Source organism: Carcharodon carcharias, chromosome 1 (genome assembly GCF_017639515.1).
Source record: "Carcharodon carcharias isolate sCarCar2 chromosome 1, sCarCar2.pri, whole genome shotgun sequence".
In the NCBI taxonomy this organism is placed as follows: domain Eukaryota; kingdom Metazoa; phylum Chordata; class Chondrichthyes; order Lamniformes; family Lamnidae; genus Carcharodon; species Carcharodon carcharias.
The window spans coordinates 123467135-123483184 of NC_054467.1; the positions used below are offsets into that span (position 1 = coordinate 123467135).

The following is a 16050-nucleotide window of genomic DNA, read 5'->3' on the forward strand; positions in this document are numbered from 1 at the left end:
TTATAGCCCTTTGATGTCCCAGCATTGATCCTTGCAACATTCACCAATCACAGCCTGCCAACTTGACATTACTATTCTCTGCTTCTTATCCACTAGAGAGAGTATACTTTGGTGTTATTTGTGGTTGTATACCAACTGAATATTTATAGATAGTAGCCCTTGTGATTCCTGTCCCTCACCCATTGCCATTGAGGTCCCAGAGCTGCATGGTCATAGTGAACAGCACCATCAGCAATCTTGCTATCCTAAGAATTGGAAGGTTGAGTTTTCCTCCTTCAAACTCAAAGTTTGTGCTTTTACTCACCTGCTGAGCTAAAAATGAGCTACCTACAGTTTCTGTAGGAATACACCTTAAACACTAATGTGCCCTTTGCAAGTGTCTTAAAATGTAAAGATTAAGCTCAACTTGAACAGGAATTCAAAAACTTAAAATTTTATTGCAAATTAACATTTCCATTACAACAGGTACAGTATATTTCACATCAAAATATTCAGTCAAATACAGAATTCCACTATTCTTGATGGGTAATTAACTTGGCACCAGAGGCAATTGGTGCAAACTATTCAGGCTCAACATGCCTAATAATTTTAAAACCCAAATTTAGGCATTCCAGTGAGAGTAAACTTAACAGATTATTATAAATAATTTGTCTAAGAACATATTGCAAATGCAAAAAACAAAGCAGAAAGCATTGTTTTGGCAGCATACTATTCTGTCACTTGAATCTTAAGGGCAGAATTTCAGCCACCCGCTGCATGGCAGGGCCAGCCAGCCATTGAAATCTCCATTCACATCAGTGGGACTGGAAGATCCCACCGGTAAGGGGCTGGAAAATTCCAGTCCAAATATTAGGTAGTTACATTAATTTAAAATCAAAAACTAATTGCAGAATACAATAATGATGTCTTTAAGAAATGCCTACATTTCAAATGAGAAACAATAATCACGTCTCAACAACAGAAAGCTTTGAAAGTTTTCAGCTATGTCCATCCACACTTCAGCATAGTTACATCATGCTATGAAATGGTTTACTAGTAAACCATTTACTGTTATTATCAATTGCAATAAATCTGTGCATATTATTATTATCAGCAGTAATAATGACATCTCTAGCATCACCATGACTCAGACTGGCAGCATCACTTCACCCATTTATTACTTCTCCTATCCATTCCTGGAAGGCTGTTGTCCTTGCATAGACCCCAAGTTGATTAGGTCTTCCACAGCCTGCTCCAAAGGAAACAATTCCTGCTACCATCCATGCCTGAGAATTCTCATCTTGACATAGCAAGGGTCCTCCAGAATCACCCTAGAACCAAGGCAGTAAAAAAAAATTCACTTGATTTGTGTTATTGAATCCATTGCCAGCCCAGTACTAAAACTAAGTAGTTGAAGTCACATGTGGCAAGTTGTGAAATTGAGTTACATGTCTAGTAATTTGTAGGTTGGCAGAGAAGAAACCATGAAAAAAAGGTGCTGTATTAGAAGCTGTATTATACAAAAAAATTGGTTTACTAATATTGAAAGAAGGTAGCCTGCTATCCCACCTAACCTACATACAACTCCATTTGCATTGCAATACTACAAAGCAATACTTGTAGCTAAATTGATAAAATTATGCTGTAACAAAACTACTTTTTAAAATCAGTGCATAATTGCTGTATTAGGATTACTGCTCAATAGAAGTATGAAATAGCAAGATTAGGCCCTGACTATCAGCTCCAGGCAGGTGGATGGGGAGTTGGAAACTCTTCCAAATGCTGCATAAAATCAGGATTAAGCTGTTTAACTCCAGAGTCTCATTAATGTAGCATGTTCAACATCCAGTCCCATATTATAGAATTGAATCAATGTTAAGGCAATAAATTCCACTTTATCAACATTACCCGATCCCAAGCAGGAGAAAAGCTGAGGTAGTCACCAAGAAATCTCATTGTTCACAGCAATCTCATGCAATGAGGTTTAAAATTTTGACAATTCCCATGCCCCACCCTCAAACCCCCATCGATTTTGATCCAAGAAATAATTGTGGGTCAATCCAGGTAAAATTACCTTGCAGTAACACATTTTCTTCTCTTGGGAAGGTAAACGATGTTTAAATTAGCAGCCCTGCTTAAAGGAAAAAGTTGTGTTTTTTTTTAATTGATGGGATGCAAGCATTACTGGCGAGGCCAGTATCGGTTGCCCATCCCCAAACCACCATTGCTCATTAGGCCATTTCAGAGGGCCGTAAAGAGTCAACCACATTACTTTGGGTATGGAGTCACATGTAGGCCAGACCAAGATGGCAGACTTCCTTCCCTAAAGGGTATTAGTGAACCAGATGGGGCTTTAGAAGAACTGAATGGTTTTGGTTTCATGGTCACCATTGCTGAGACTGCTTCCAATTCCAGATTTCTTCTTTAAAATCATGGACTTAATTTGAATTTCCTGTTTAATTGCTTGCACCAATGTTGGAATCATACCACCCAGGATCCAAATTTTTAGCTGTATCCAGTGACCACTAGCTTCCATTCTTAAAGGTAATCTTAATTTCAGGGAAAGCTGGGACAATGGGACATGTTAACCTTTCATCCTGGAGAAGTCTGAATTTAAATCAGATCTGTAGTACAGAACTTGATTACTGAAAAGAGATATGTTGCTGAAACTTATCTTGAACTCAGGACAAATGCAAAAATGTCAAATTTCAAACTATCACAACATTTTATGCTGCAGGAGAAAAGGGGTGATTAACTGGCAAGTTCAATCAACTTGCCAATCAGCACCCCTTCTGTCATGCAGTATAAATTGTGATTATTTGAAATTTGGTATTCTCACATTTGTCCTGATGAGTGCAAGAAAAAGCTTCAGCAACATGTCTCTTCAGCATTAATCAGATTGATAATATGAAGGTGCAATGTGTCAACCCTAGGGGAAAAAAGGGCAGTTTCACCCTAGCACCTAGCATTTTATATTTGGACATGTACAAGTTTTGCAATTTTAAAGACCAGCACAAGGATGTGATCTTCTGGGCTTGTTTTATTCATTCATGGGATGTGGGCTTCGCTGGCTGGGTCAGCATTTATTGCCCATCCCTAGTTGCCCTTGAAAAAGGTGGTGGTAAGCTGCCTTCTTGAACCACTGCAGTCCATGTTGTGTAGGTTTACCCACAGTGCTGTTAGGAAGGAAGTTCCAGGATTTTGACCCAGTGACAGTGAAGGAACAGCGATTTATTTCTAAGTCAGGATGGTGGGTGACTTGGAGAGGAACTTCCAGGTGGTGTTCCCATCTAAAATAGATCAACTTAGTGCACTCTTTCCATGCCCTCCATCCCTAAAAGCCATCAGCAGCCAAGCCTTCAGCCACCTATACTCCATGATTTGGCATTTCCTCTCCAAACTTTACTTTCAAGACCTCTGTAAAGCCCATCTGTGTCCCTTTGATTTAGCCTTTCATTGCATTTATATAGTTCCTTCAGGTGTGAATTGTGGGCGAAGCAGTTATACTCTTCAGTTGTTACATGTATTGTGGAAGCGTTTATATACAGGGTGCCTCATTGAAAGTGCCACATTTAATAACAATTCAGAGTAGGGAAAGGAAAGACAACTCTACCTGGCATGCATCTCTGCCACCTTCAAAGAACCCAGCACAAATCATCTGTTTAGTTATCCTTGGCATGACCTCTTGGCACTGGCTATTGTTGAAAACCTTCACTTCAGTCTGCAAAAGCTCATTACTAGGTGATCCTGGCAAGTCGGAAAAGAAAAAGCATTTGTAAGCCAAAAATAGTAATATTTAAAAGGTGAATGATAGAACTGACATCTCTCCATTGAATCCTTGTTTCAATCAAGCGGATCAACACCTAGTCAGTCATTTCCTTTCTGCTAAGTTCCTAACCATCACACGGATTGGAACAAATAAGGTTAACTTAATCAGGGCTTATGCCAATACTGTCTAGCCAGCCTTTCATTTATTGTACAGGTTTACTTTTGGCCCTATAGAAAAAAAGGATCATTTCTCCAACAAAGTAATAACTGCAGAGCCACCAGTCTCTTTTGTGGGACCAAAAGTTATTCTTCTGAACCCTGCAAAGAAAGCTCAGGTCTCCTGTTACACCAGACTCCTTGGAACCCATCACCTAACATGTTAATAAAAGCAAAATACTGCAGATGCTGGAAATATGAAAATAGAATGCTGGAAATCTCAGCAGGTCTGGCAGCATCTGAGGAGAGACAGCACTAATGTTTGAGTCCAATAGGACTTTTCTTCAGAACCATTATTATGCAACATGTTAATGACTGGCCATGGGCCCCCTCATTTCTGTTGGCCAAGAGCAACTTACTGCCCACTCTGCATGACTAGTGCTAGATTAGGGGGGCTTAATCCTGATTTCTGCAGCTGTGGGAGAGTTTCTTACTCCGTCTCCTGCCTATCCAGATTTAAAAAGCAAGGCCTAATCTTCCAGTTTAATGTTCCATACGTCATACGGAGCAGTAAACAAATATAGCAAAGGAATGAAGTATATCGTGCATTGATAAAAAAAAGTTGTTACAGCTATACAAGATACATATGGTTTGTGCTATTTTGCAAAATTATTCAAGATCAATGACCAAATTAAATCATATTCTAGACATGATTTTTATTAACATTTTGAATAGTGCTGCACAAAATGTCACCTGTTGAAGTTGGTTAATTGCTATCTTTGGTGATTGCATAGTTCTCCCAGTTATCCCCTGCCTTCATATCATATCACCCAGTTAGTTTAATGGTTAATGAAAATGTAAAGCTTAGTAAATACCAGAATAGTATGATAAATTTATGCATGCCTTCTGTGTTAATGTTTCCAGCTAGATTCTAAAAATAACCCTTGTAAATCAAGTTTCCAACTTGCTTTTCCATTTTTAAAACTCCTCAGAAATCCATGCTGAGTGCTTGGGGAAATCACTGAAATCAGTAGCAATCTATGTTGATGGCTTTTAAGAGAAAGGTATGAAAATATTTGGAACTGCAATTTAAATGTACACTTCAACTCTAATAAAATTAAGGTTTTAGATATATACCGTTTTCCTCTGTTGTACCCCACCCAATAATTATGCACCTCCTGCCAGAAATGAATGATGCTGTAGCTGCAGGCAGACAAGCTGGTTGGACAAAATTTGTATATTGAACTGGATGTGCCAGCTCCAAAAGTGCAACATCATAATCAAAAGAAGAAGATGTCTTTTGAGGATGAATGATTATCTTCTTAATTGTTTGACGCTGAACTTCGTGTTTGTTTGGCTGATCCAGGAAACGCAGGCCAAAAACAGCAGTCCAGATCGCTGTGTTATTCCTATAATTCAAAACAGGAAAAAATGTCACAAGCTCTCTTGGAAAAAATTGACTAATAAACTTGTTTAAATTTCCTACATCCAGAACTCAGCTGGGACTGATCAATTCGATAGGTAGGATGGAGAAACTAAAACTGGCATGAGTGCATTAATCTTGCTTAAGGTTTGCCAGTTTTGTCCTTGTTCTGACAAGGTCAAGGTGTGTCCAGATTCTTCTCCCCACACATCAGTAGAATAACAATTAACTTAATGAAATGGTAGTTTAACTGTGGATCATCATTTGACACATCCTCTGGGAACTACATTTATTTTGGCCTCAACAACTCCATTTGGACTCTCACCCAACCTAAGTAGCATTTATGCAAACTCTTCCACCTTTAAATTAAAATGCAGAACATACTTAACTCCCTATCTAGATACTATGTACTTCTGACACTTATATCAAGATGTTCTTTGGCAGTCATTCCAAATATACTTGTGGAAACCCCAGAATCATTTGAGGAGCAATTGGATCATGAAGTGGGTGGTCTGAGGTCTTACTGGCTAAATGAAAAAAAAGTGACCAAATAGCCTTTGTAATCACTTGTGAAGTAGTGAAACAAATAGAAAAAAGCAAGAGTCCAGCACTTGTGAAATACATGGCTCCATCAGGGAAAATATCAGCAAGTATCATTGGAAAGTTATTAAAATGACACCCTTATTTGTCAGCTAGATAAAGTTCAAATCAGAGTTATGGCAAATCATCAGTTTGTCACTAATGTACAAGCTGCTTCTTAGAAAAGTTGAGTATATAATGCTTTATTTAGAGACAAATATCCAATGGCAGAGGCCACATTTAGGACTTTTTTTTTCAGAAAATATCTAATGCTACAATTTTAATAGCATTTATGCAAGTTCAATAAGGTTGTTACCCATTAGCATTGATCCATCACAAGTCCATTGTTCAAGGCTAAAAAAGTAAAAATTTCATCCATTGTGTCCACGGAATCGTAACCAAGGAAGCAATGAGGATCTGTGCAAGAGCTACCTAAATTAGTTCAGCTCATTGCCCTGCAAATTTTACCTTTTCTAGTATATATCCAAGTCCCCTCTTAAAGTTACTACTGAAACTATTTCCACCACCTTTCAGCAGGGCAATCTAGGTCACAACAAAAAACAAAAATCCCCATGCAGATTATGACAGTTTAAAAATAGTTAGAAAAAGTAATGTTCTAAGGTAGTCAGGCAAGAAATGCCATGAGAAGGTTGGATTGGAATAGGGAACAAGATAGCCCACTATTTGGGTTGGGGGCGCTGGGGGAGGGGGGGCCGGGGGGAGGTGGGGAGTTAGCTTATTTGAAGTTAAGTTGTACTATTAGAATTTAAATTTAAATTTAAATTCCATTCAAAACTACTACTCAGTCATTTTATTTTTCTGGAAATCAAACTGATTTGCAACAAGCCTATCTCACCGAGTGTTTATTTGGTTTGCCTTTCAAGAGATTGAAGTATCATACAAAACATGTATCCAATCTGGGTTATGTGATTCTTAACACCAAGATGTCCAAGCCACTTATGGAGTGACAAGGCACCATTGAGCCAAAATTATATCTATAGCAGTCCTGAACTTTAACTGGATAATTGACATTTACCTGCCCTTGAAGCAATGTGCAGCAGACAGAATCCATCTACAGGCCACAAGGGTTGCTCCACAAATGTGATTTCCATAAATCTGCAAACTTGTTTGAAAAGGCCACTCGCCATCCCTTGTGCCTTTTCCACCTATAATTCTGCCAGTTACTGTTTTTTGACGTCCACAACCTTTCACAAAAAGCAGTTTTATTAAAATGAATTCTATTAGGAAGTGCAAAATGTGCCACAAAGAATATGCTTCTATTCTTGACATATTAAAATCATATGCAGAAAATTTAGAATATTTTCATATTCATAGAGGGGGACCAGACAACCACTTGTGCAAACTGACTGAAGCCATCTAATGCAATGCTGACTCAACCAGCGGTAAAGTACAAACCATCAAAAAATATTCTGTTTGCCCCTCCAATCACTTCACTGGGAATCTGGAGTTTGCGCTCCAATTACTAATGAACCAAATAGTGGCACTTCACCCTCCAACCCTTTTGAATTTACAAAGCTTCTATTTAATCCCCAAGTTTTAATCTTACTTTTAAACTATAACCTCCCATTTCAGATTTTGTTTTAGTTAATCCCCATTGTATGCATTCTATAGCTCCAACACCCTCCCTTTAATGTAGATGCCCAGAGTGCCAGCCAGACCATTAGTTTGTACAAGCACAAATTCATTGCCTTGCAGTATCCTTGTACATAAGTGCAGAATGAAAATGTTACTTTTAATATTTTAATTTAAGAATACAATTGCAACTTACCACATGCTGCATGATCAGATCTTTTACAAGCATCGTTATCCATACATTTGGCTGGGAAGTAAAGGACTGCAAAACAAATAAAACATTTGTATTAGAAGGTTAGGTACACATACCAATTATTATGAAACAATCCTTCATGCCAACCCTCTCATAGGTTACATCGCTCTATTTAGAGAGCCAGTTGAGATCAGGACACAGCTGGACCTGTTTTTATAGCATTTTGGATTTTAGGGTGTAGGGCAAAAAGGGGGAAGTATTAGACATTCACAATTAAATTCTAATTTAATCAGAAATGTGTCACATTAACCTAGTTCAAAAAGAAACTTGTATTTTATTTTCTCCTCCCCTGAAAACAAAGCAACTGCAGCACGAATATTACTCATGGATCCATTTATGAAAGCCCTTCAAAAACACGGGTTAGAAGAACAGCTGCAATTGTTCAATGTTTTAGCCTTCTTAAATAGCTAAGGGAATGTTAAAAGAGCTTTGACAGGTGTCCATTCAAAACAGCAATTTGTCGGTTTTCCCCATAGACACCAGTCAACCTGCTGGTGTTTCTCCAACATCAGCAGTACTTTACAATCATAAACGCCTGGTACTGAATTGTTAAAACAGCAGCACAAATGAGATCAGAGGTAGCTAGGCCTGCAATTTCCTGACACCAGCCAGCCTGTTCCTGCTGCTGGGACATTTTTAAAAAAAAAAATGGCACTTAAGGGGAGGGAAAGGCAACCAGTCCACAAGCAGCAGGTGGACAATTGTGTCCCTTAAAAAAAAAAGGACTTAAGGCTACTGTGCAGATGCCAACTGGAACTTTGAGGCCAAACACCCAATGATGAATAGGTGATATTTTCATGCTCCCAGCACCCTCCCACCCTGTGACCATGATTTCAAGATGAGCACAACTGCAGCGACATGTTATCCTGCCAAGGGACCTCCAGTATAACAGCCTGCCAGCTGTGTCTTTTTTTTTTAAAAAAGTCTCCAAGCAGGTGCATTCTCCAATTGGCTCTCCAGACTCAGGAGCCTGCCTGTCATTCTTAATCAGATGAGTGTACATCCTGATTACTGACTGACCTGGTTGTCAAAAAATTGTGTCAGGCACCAATGCAACATGGTGCCAAGACCTGGAAATGCACCCAGTGTCCTGACCTCATGCAAGAGAGATTGTTTTTGACAAGTAGTAACCTCAATTTAATTACCCCAATAACAGAATGGTGACCCCACTATTGAAAATATTGCTGCAAACATTGCCAGTTCATTTGATTTACATTAACTACAGGGCAGCAGTTTAACCTGGTTGGTGAGAAAGCTTTCAGAAACAATATGGGACTTGGACAAATGTTGATTAATCAATTAAAACCAGAACAGACTGGACATGGCCAAATAGCTTTTTTTAAAATGGTGGTAAGAGGTTTGGTTAATGGGGGGCATGCAGTTGATGTGATAGACTTCCAAAAGGCATTGATAAAGTGCCACATAACAGGCTTGTCAGCAAAGTTAGAGCCCATGGAATAAAACGGATAATAGCAACAATAGCTATCACCTGGAAGGACAAGGACAGCAGACAAATGGGAACACTGCTACCTGCAAGCTCCTCTCCAAGCCACTCACCATCCCTATTTGGAAATACGTCACTGTTCCTTCACTGTTGCTGGGTCAAAATCTAGGAACTCCCTCCCTAACAGTGCTGTGGGTTGTACCTACACCTACAGACTGCAGCGGTTCAAGAAAGCAGCTCACTACCACCTTCAAGGGCAACTAGGGATGGGCAATAAATGCTAGCGTAGCCCACAATCCATGAATGAATAAAAAGGCAACATGGATACAAAACTGGCTGAACAAACAGGAAACAGTCAGGGTGAAAGGTTGTTTTTCACACTGGAGGAAGATACGCACTGGGGTTTTTCCAGGGGGTCGGTATTAGGATCACTGCTTTTCTATACATTAATGACCTAGACTTGGGTGTACAGGGCAATTTCAAAATTTGCAGATGAAAACTTGGAGGTTTCTGAGAGGATAGTGATAGACTTCAAAAGGAATAGACAGGATGGTGGAATGGGTAGACAAGTGGCAGAATAAATTTAATGCAGAGAAGTGCGAGTGATACCCTGGGACTTTGCTACTAGATGTATCTGTGCACAAATCATTGAAGGTGACAGGGTAGATTGAGGAAACAACTAAGCATACAAGATCCTGAGCTTTATAAGTAATGGTGGCAAATACAAAAAGGAAGTTATGATAAACTTGTATAAAACAATGGTTTGGTCCCGACTGGACTATTCAATCCAGTTCTGGACACCAGATTTTCAGGAAAGGTGTATAAAAAAAAAGCAGAAAATTCAGGAGACTAGTTCCAGGGAAGAGGAGCTTGTGTTATGAAGTCAGTTTGGAGAAGCTGAGGTTGTTCTCCTTGGAAGACAGAAGGTGGAGATTCGATAGAGGTGTTCCGAATGAGGAGATTGGACTGAGCAGCTGGGAAAAAACTGTTCCTGTTTCCAGAAGAATCAAGAGAATTGAATAATTGCCTGAAGAGAAAATTTTGCAGGACTATAGGGAAAGACAGGGGAGTGAGACTAGGTGAGTTGTACTTGAGCAAAAACAAAAATAGTTGGAAAAACTCAGCAAGTCTGACAGCATCTGCTGAGAGGAACACAGTTAACGTTTCGAGTCCGTATGACTCTTCAACAGAACTAAGGGAAAATAGAAAGGTGAAATATAAGCTGGTTCAAGGTGGGGTGGGACAGGTACAGCTGGATAGAGGGCCAATGATAGGTGGAGATAACCAAAATATGTCATAGACAAAAGGACAAAGGTGTTGAAGCTGATGATATTATCTAAGGAATGTGATAATAAAGGTACAGATAGCCCTAGTGGAGGTGGGGTGGGGGGAAGGGATCGAAATAGGCTAAAAGGCAAAGATAAAACAATGGATGGAAATACATTTAAAAATAATGGAAATAGGTGGGGAAAGAAAAATCTATATAAAATATTTGGAAAAAAGGGGGATTGGAAAGGCTGTAAAGTGCCTAGTCAGAAGATGAGGTGCTGTTCCTCCAGTTTGCGTTGAGCTTCACTGGAACAATGCAGCAAGCCAAGGATGGACATGTGGGCATGAGAGCAGGGTGGAGTGTTGAAATGGCAAGCAACAGGGAGGTCTGTGTCATGCTTGCGGACAGCCCAAAGGTGTTCTGCAAAGCGGTCACCCAGTCTGCGTTTGGTCTCTCCAGTGTAGAGGAAACTGCATTGGGAGGAGCGAACGCAGTAGACTAAATTGAGGGAAGTGCAAGTGAAATGCTGCTTCACTTGAAAGGAGTGTTTGGACCCTTGGACGGTAAGGAGAGGGGAAATAAAGGGGCAGGTGTTGCACCTTCTGCGGTTGCATGGGAAGGTGCCGTGGGAGGGGGTTGAGGTGTAGGGGGTGATGGAGGAGTGGACCAGGGCGTCCTGGAGGAAGGATCCCTGTGGAATGCTGCTGGGGCTGGGGGGTGGTTGAAGGGAAGATGTGTTTGATGGTGGCGTCATGCTGGAGTTGGCGGAAATGGTGGAAGATGATCCTTTGAATGCAGAAGTTTGTTGGGTTATAAGTGAGGACAAGGGGGACCCTATCATGGTACTGGGAGGGAGAGGAAGGTATGAGGGCAGATGCGCAGGAGATGGGCCGGACACGGTTGAGGGCCCTGTTAACCACAGTGGGTGGAAAACCTCAGTCAAGGAAGAAGGAAGACATGTCAGAGGAACTGTTTTTGAAAGTGGCATCAGACAGTTGCGATGGAGGCGAAGAAACTAAGAGAATGGGATGGAGTCCTTACAGGAAGCGGGTGTGAGGTAGCTGTGGGAGTCGGTAGGCTTGTAATGAATATTTGGTGGAACGTCTATCACCAAAAATTGAGACAGGGAGGTCAAGGAAGGGAAGTGTCAGAGATGAACCATGTGAAAATGATGGAGGGGTGGAAATTGGAAGCAAAATTAATAAATTTTTCCAGGTCCAGACAAGAGCATGAAGCAGCACCGAAGTAATCATTGATGTACTGGAGAAAGTTGTGGGAGGGGGCCGGAGTAGGACTGGAACAAGGAATGTTCCACATACCTCAAAGAGAGAGGCATAACTGGGGCCTATGCATGTACCCATAGCCACACCCTTTATTTGGAGAAAGTGAGAGGAGTTGTACTTGAGAGCTGGCATGGACATGACAGGACCTTCTGTGCTGTAACCATTCTATAATCCCTTGTACCCATTCTTACTCCATTATTAGAAAGTTATCAGAGTCCCACTCACTCAAGCTCAACACCATTTATTTTGTTTGATTAGTGTCCATCCCTTTCCAATACCAGCACATTGCAGCTTCTGTACAATCTACAGATTACACTGCAAAAGCTCTTAGCTATTTCCACTTAAAAACCAAGAACAAAAGTAAATATGTCAAGTGAACATCTTAAGCTCCAAGACACAACAAGGGACATTCATCAGTGGAGTGGGAGAATCCAATCCCCAACAGAAGTATCACCACAACAGTTGTAACAGTTCAGAGGAAACCTTTTCAGGACAACCAGGGATAAACAGTCTTATATACATACCAAGCACAAAGAAAACCACACTATTACTTCAGCTACAGTCATACCACTATCTCCATAAAGTCATATTCAAAACTAGTTTGGGAGTAACAGGTAAGAATTGTAATTAATTTGAAAACAGGGTAAAGCATAAAAAAGTTACCTTCCAACGTAACTCATTAGAGAATCAAGCAGAGTTTGAAAATATTGCGATAGCAATGGCCTTCAGGAAATGTTAGAAATACAAAGGTCAGCACCTCTAGGAAAGAAGTGAAGTTAAGTCTCATGTTCATGTCCTTCCTCAGAACTGTTTTGATGAAGGGCATAGAACCAAAACATTAATCTAGGTTTTCCACTTCATAGAGGTAGTCTGAACTGCTGTATATTTCCAACATTCCGCACTTTTTAAACCAGCTTTTAAAGAATCTTAAACTTGATTGTACCGAATTATCCTGTAAATACGTTCTTAATTACTCTTCCAGAAAGATCAGCTGAACAGTTATGAGAACTCCATCATTCATCTGTACATTCAAATTAAACACTCTCTCAAAGAGCTTTAATCTATTACACCGCTAAACATAATCCCGCCTCGATCCAGTGAGAAAAATAATCATACTCACTCAACATAACCACAATCAGCACCGCCACTATAACAACAAACAGCAAGATTGAAATTATTGCAAAGATTTTTAAAGTTTTAGCACTCGGTCTCAGTATCTTGACTTTCTGAGGTCGCGGAGCTTCTATATTCGTAATGATCATTTTAACTGCGGAGACAAATTCGCGCCGAAACCACAAATACAGCTTTAGCTGGCTCTGCCTGCTCCTACACCCACTAAGTATCCTAGTAACTACTACTCTCAACCACAAACAGCCCATGTTTAGAGTAAGTACGCGTTATTTATAAAGGCGAGTGATTGCCCCTAGTTATGAGTCACTTAGTAAATTTCCACGTGTCGAATGTAGTTTCGGGTGTGGATTTTTATTGTTGCAGTAAGTTTCTACCTGAGCATTGTGGCATTAGCAGGTTTTATCGTGAATGAAAGCAGGTAGAACAAGTTGGGGTCTTTTTTTTCAAAAAAGGAATATTTGCACAAGAACTCGTAGAGCCAGCATTTTAAAAGGAATTAATATATTGCAACGACATTATAGAACTGCATAACATAAGAATGGATTGTTATTCGACATTCACGAGCTGGGTATAGGAAACAAATCCATTCGTTTTCAAATTTGCTTAGGGCATTAAAACAAGGAGCGGACTGAGGACAGGATTTTTGTTAAGGACTCGAGAATTTGCATTAGTTACAGAATTGAGCATGCCAATTAAATTTTATACTGATTAATTTAAACTTTTGCATATTGGTCGGAAATGTGTCACCTAGAATTGAATTGGTGAGGGTGAGTGTGAATGGCGGTAGATTCATCATTTTGAATATCTCGGCAATGGGACTAAACAATTCAAAAGGACTCCGATTTTTGAATTATGTAACTTAAACTGAAGAGCAGAAGAAGAGTGCAGAGCTTATGTGAAAGCATTAGGATGCACTGACAGACGAACTTTGGAGTACCGTGTTCAATTCTAGTCAATTTGCCATAAATCTATGTTAAAGAGGCTGCAGATAAGATTGATCCCAAGCATCCTGGAGATAAACTATCAGGAAATAATGGAGAAAATCATGTTCTACAATCTGAAGGGAAGATAGTTAAGGGAAAACTCATTTAAGATACATCTTTTATGGTATACACAAGGCTGTCCAAAACACCATAAGGTGTAATGTTCACCTTTTGGAGTATGTAAAGGCTTGATTCACGTGCCTTAAATAAAGAGAGGACTATATATTTGACAAACTTACTTATGGGTAGGACACGATTATGTTTGTTTCAAGAACAGAGCAGGTGTCTTGTACGTCTCCAGTTCTGTTGAATAGTCATGAGGACTCGAAATGTCAACTGTACTCTTCTCTGCCGATGCTGCCAGACCTGCTGAGTTTTTCTAGGTATTTTTTATTTTTTGTTTTGGATTTCCAGCATCCGCAGTTTTTTTGTTTTTATCCCACTCTGCCTCTCTGGCTTCTTGATCCTCCTGCTCACCGACCCTCCCTTTCACCAACCCTCCGACTCCCTGACCCTTCTGCTCACCAACCCTCCCATACATCATCTCTCCTGCTCCCTGATCCTCCCACTCACCGACCCTCCAGCTCACTGACGCTCTGATTCGGCGACTCTTCTGCTTCCTGGTCCTCCCACTCACTGCCTCTCCTGCTCTCTGATCCTCCCACTCACAGATCCTCCCGCTTCCCGATCCTCCTGCTCACCGACCCTCCTGCTTCCCAATCCTCCTGCTCACCCCCGCTCCTGCTCCCCAATCCTCCTGCTCACCGACCCCCCCTTTCCTGACCCTCTCAGTTACCACCTCTTCCACTTGCTGTTTCCCTCTCCTGCACCCTCTTGGTTGCAGCTTCCCTCTTCTGAATCCAGGTTGTGATCGAGGGCTTAGGAGAGGGGTGGAAGAGCGAGGAAGGGAAAAATAAGAGTGGGAGCATTGGGCAGGGAAGTAGTGAGTGGAAGAATTAGTGAGTGGGTGGGAGGTGAGCGAGAGAGGCCACAAGTGGGGGGTTGAGGAGCAGAAGAGGTGGTGAGCAAGACAGGCTGCGAGTGGGAGGGTGGGAGAGTGGGAGTAAGGCAAGCGAGAGGGTCAGCATGCGAGAGGGTCAGGAGTGGGAGAGGTGATAAACAGGAGGGTTGGTGAGCAGAAGGATCAGGTAGCATCAGGGTCAGGGAGAGGTGGCGAGTGAGAGAGGCAGTGAGCAGGAGGGTTGGTGAGCCGGTTGGAAGTGAGCAACGGAGGCAGTGGGTGGAAGAGGGTTGGTGAGTGGGAAGGCCGGTGAATGGGAGGGTCGGCGAGCAGGAGGGTCGGCGAATGGGAGGGTTGGCGAGAGGGAATTATATTTCAGAATGAGAAATGATCCACCAAAGTTCCCCTCATTGCATGGTGAAACACAAGAAAATTATAGGAATGAACATATGTTGATTCTTTGAAGTGGGAAAGAAAGACTTCTTTGTTTTGGCCAATATCCATAGAAAGTGGATAAATGTTGAGTTTATGCACAATTCTGGAAGTGCCAAAACTATTGAGGTTTTGAGAAGTTGGTTTGCAATTTATGGGTTGCCTGAGGTGTTGGTTCAGACAATGGCCCACAGTTTACTTCAGGAGAATTTGAAATATTTCTGATTAAGAAAGAGATAGAACCCACTCTGGTAACACCTTGGGCAGAATTTTAAGTTTGCAGGTCTGTAGGCAGTAAATTTCCCCAGGTGGCCCTCCCGCCACCCTCCCACATGCTCCCAACTTGTTTGCAATCTTACAGGGTGGGCAAGCAAGTTCTACCTCAGCTCTTCTCTGTTTTCTTGCCTTATATCTTATATCTGTCTTTTCTGGTTACTCACCCTCCTGCCAGTGAACAAGTAAATCCTTAATTACTGTATTAAAACCTGCTAAAATTTTGAACACCTGTATTAAATCTCCAACACAAAAACAGAATTACCTGGAAAAACTCAGCAGGTCTGGCAGCATCGGCGGAGAAGAAAAGAGTTGATGTTTCGAGTCCTCATGACCCTTGAACAGAACTGATCTTTCTTTACAAGGAGAGGGAAATATAAGCTGGTTTAAGGTGGGGGGGCGGGGGGTGGGGCGCGAGGGCGGGGAGCTGGGGAGAGAAGTGGAGGGGGGGTGTGGTTGTAAGGACAAGCAAGCAGTGAAAGAAGCAGGTCATCAAAAGATGTCACAGACAAAAGAACAAAA

The 16050-nt window shown here is 41.1% G+C and overlaps 1 protein-coding gene across 2 annotated transcripts; it reads right to left on the reverse strand.

Moving 5' to 3' along the window:
• Positions 1 to 471: 471 nt before the first annotated feature.
• Positions 472 to 14277, reverse strand: LOC121282569 (transmembrane protease serine 6-like). Of its 2 annotated transcripts, none has more exons than XM_041196325.1 (6): positions 14102 to 14277; positions 7695 to 7760; positions 6942 to 7110; positions 5041 to 5312; positions 3593 to 3726; positions 472 to 1310 (listed from the first exon to the last, which is right to left on the reverse strand). In XM_041196325.1, exons 2-6 carry the CDS (start codon positions 7735 to 7737, stop codon positions 1146 to 1148), a joined length of 783 nt encoding a protein of 260 aa, XP_041052259.1. In that variant the 5' UTR covers positions 7738 to 7760; positions 14102 to 14277; the 3' UTR covers positions 472 to 1145. The 2 variants fall into 2 exon arrangements, with proteins under 2 accessions (XP_041052259.1, XP_041052252.1); XM_041196318.1 differs by lacking the exon at positions 14102 to 14277 and adding an exon at positions 12869 to 13094.
• Positions 14278 to 16050: the final 1773 nt, after the last annotated feature.

Bases quoted from the DNA above. Each gene is read 5' to 3' on its own strand.
- LOC121282569 (XM_041196318.1), bottom strand. From the start codon at position 13,010: ATGATCATTACGAATATAGAAGCTCCGCGACCTCAGAAAGTCAAGATA. The intron at 5,313-6,941 runs GTAAATGTCAAT...TTTGAATTATAG, and splicing joins GCACATTGCTTCAAGGGCAG to GAATAACACAGCGATCTGGA. The intron at 3,727-5,040 runs GTATATATCTAA...CCGACTTGCCAG, and splicing joins GGGTACAACAGAGGAAAACG to GATCACCTAGTAATGAGCTT.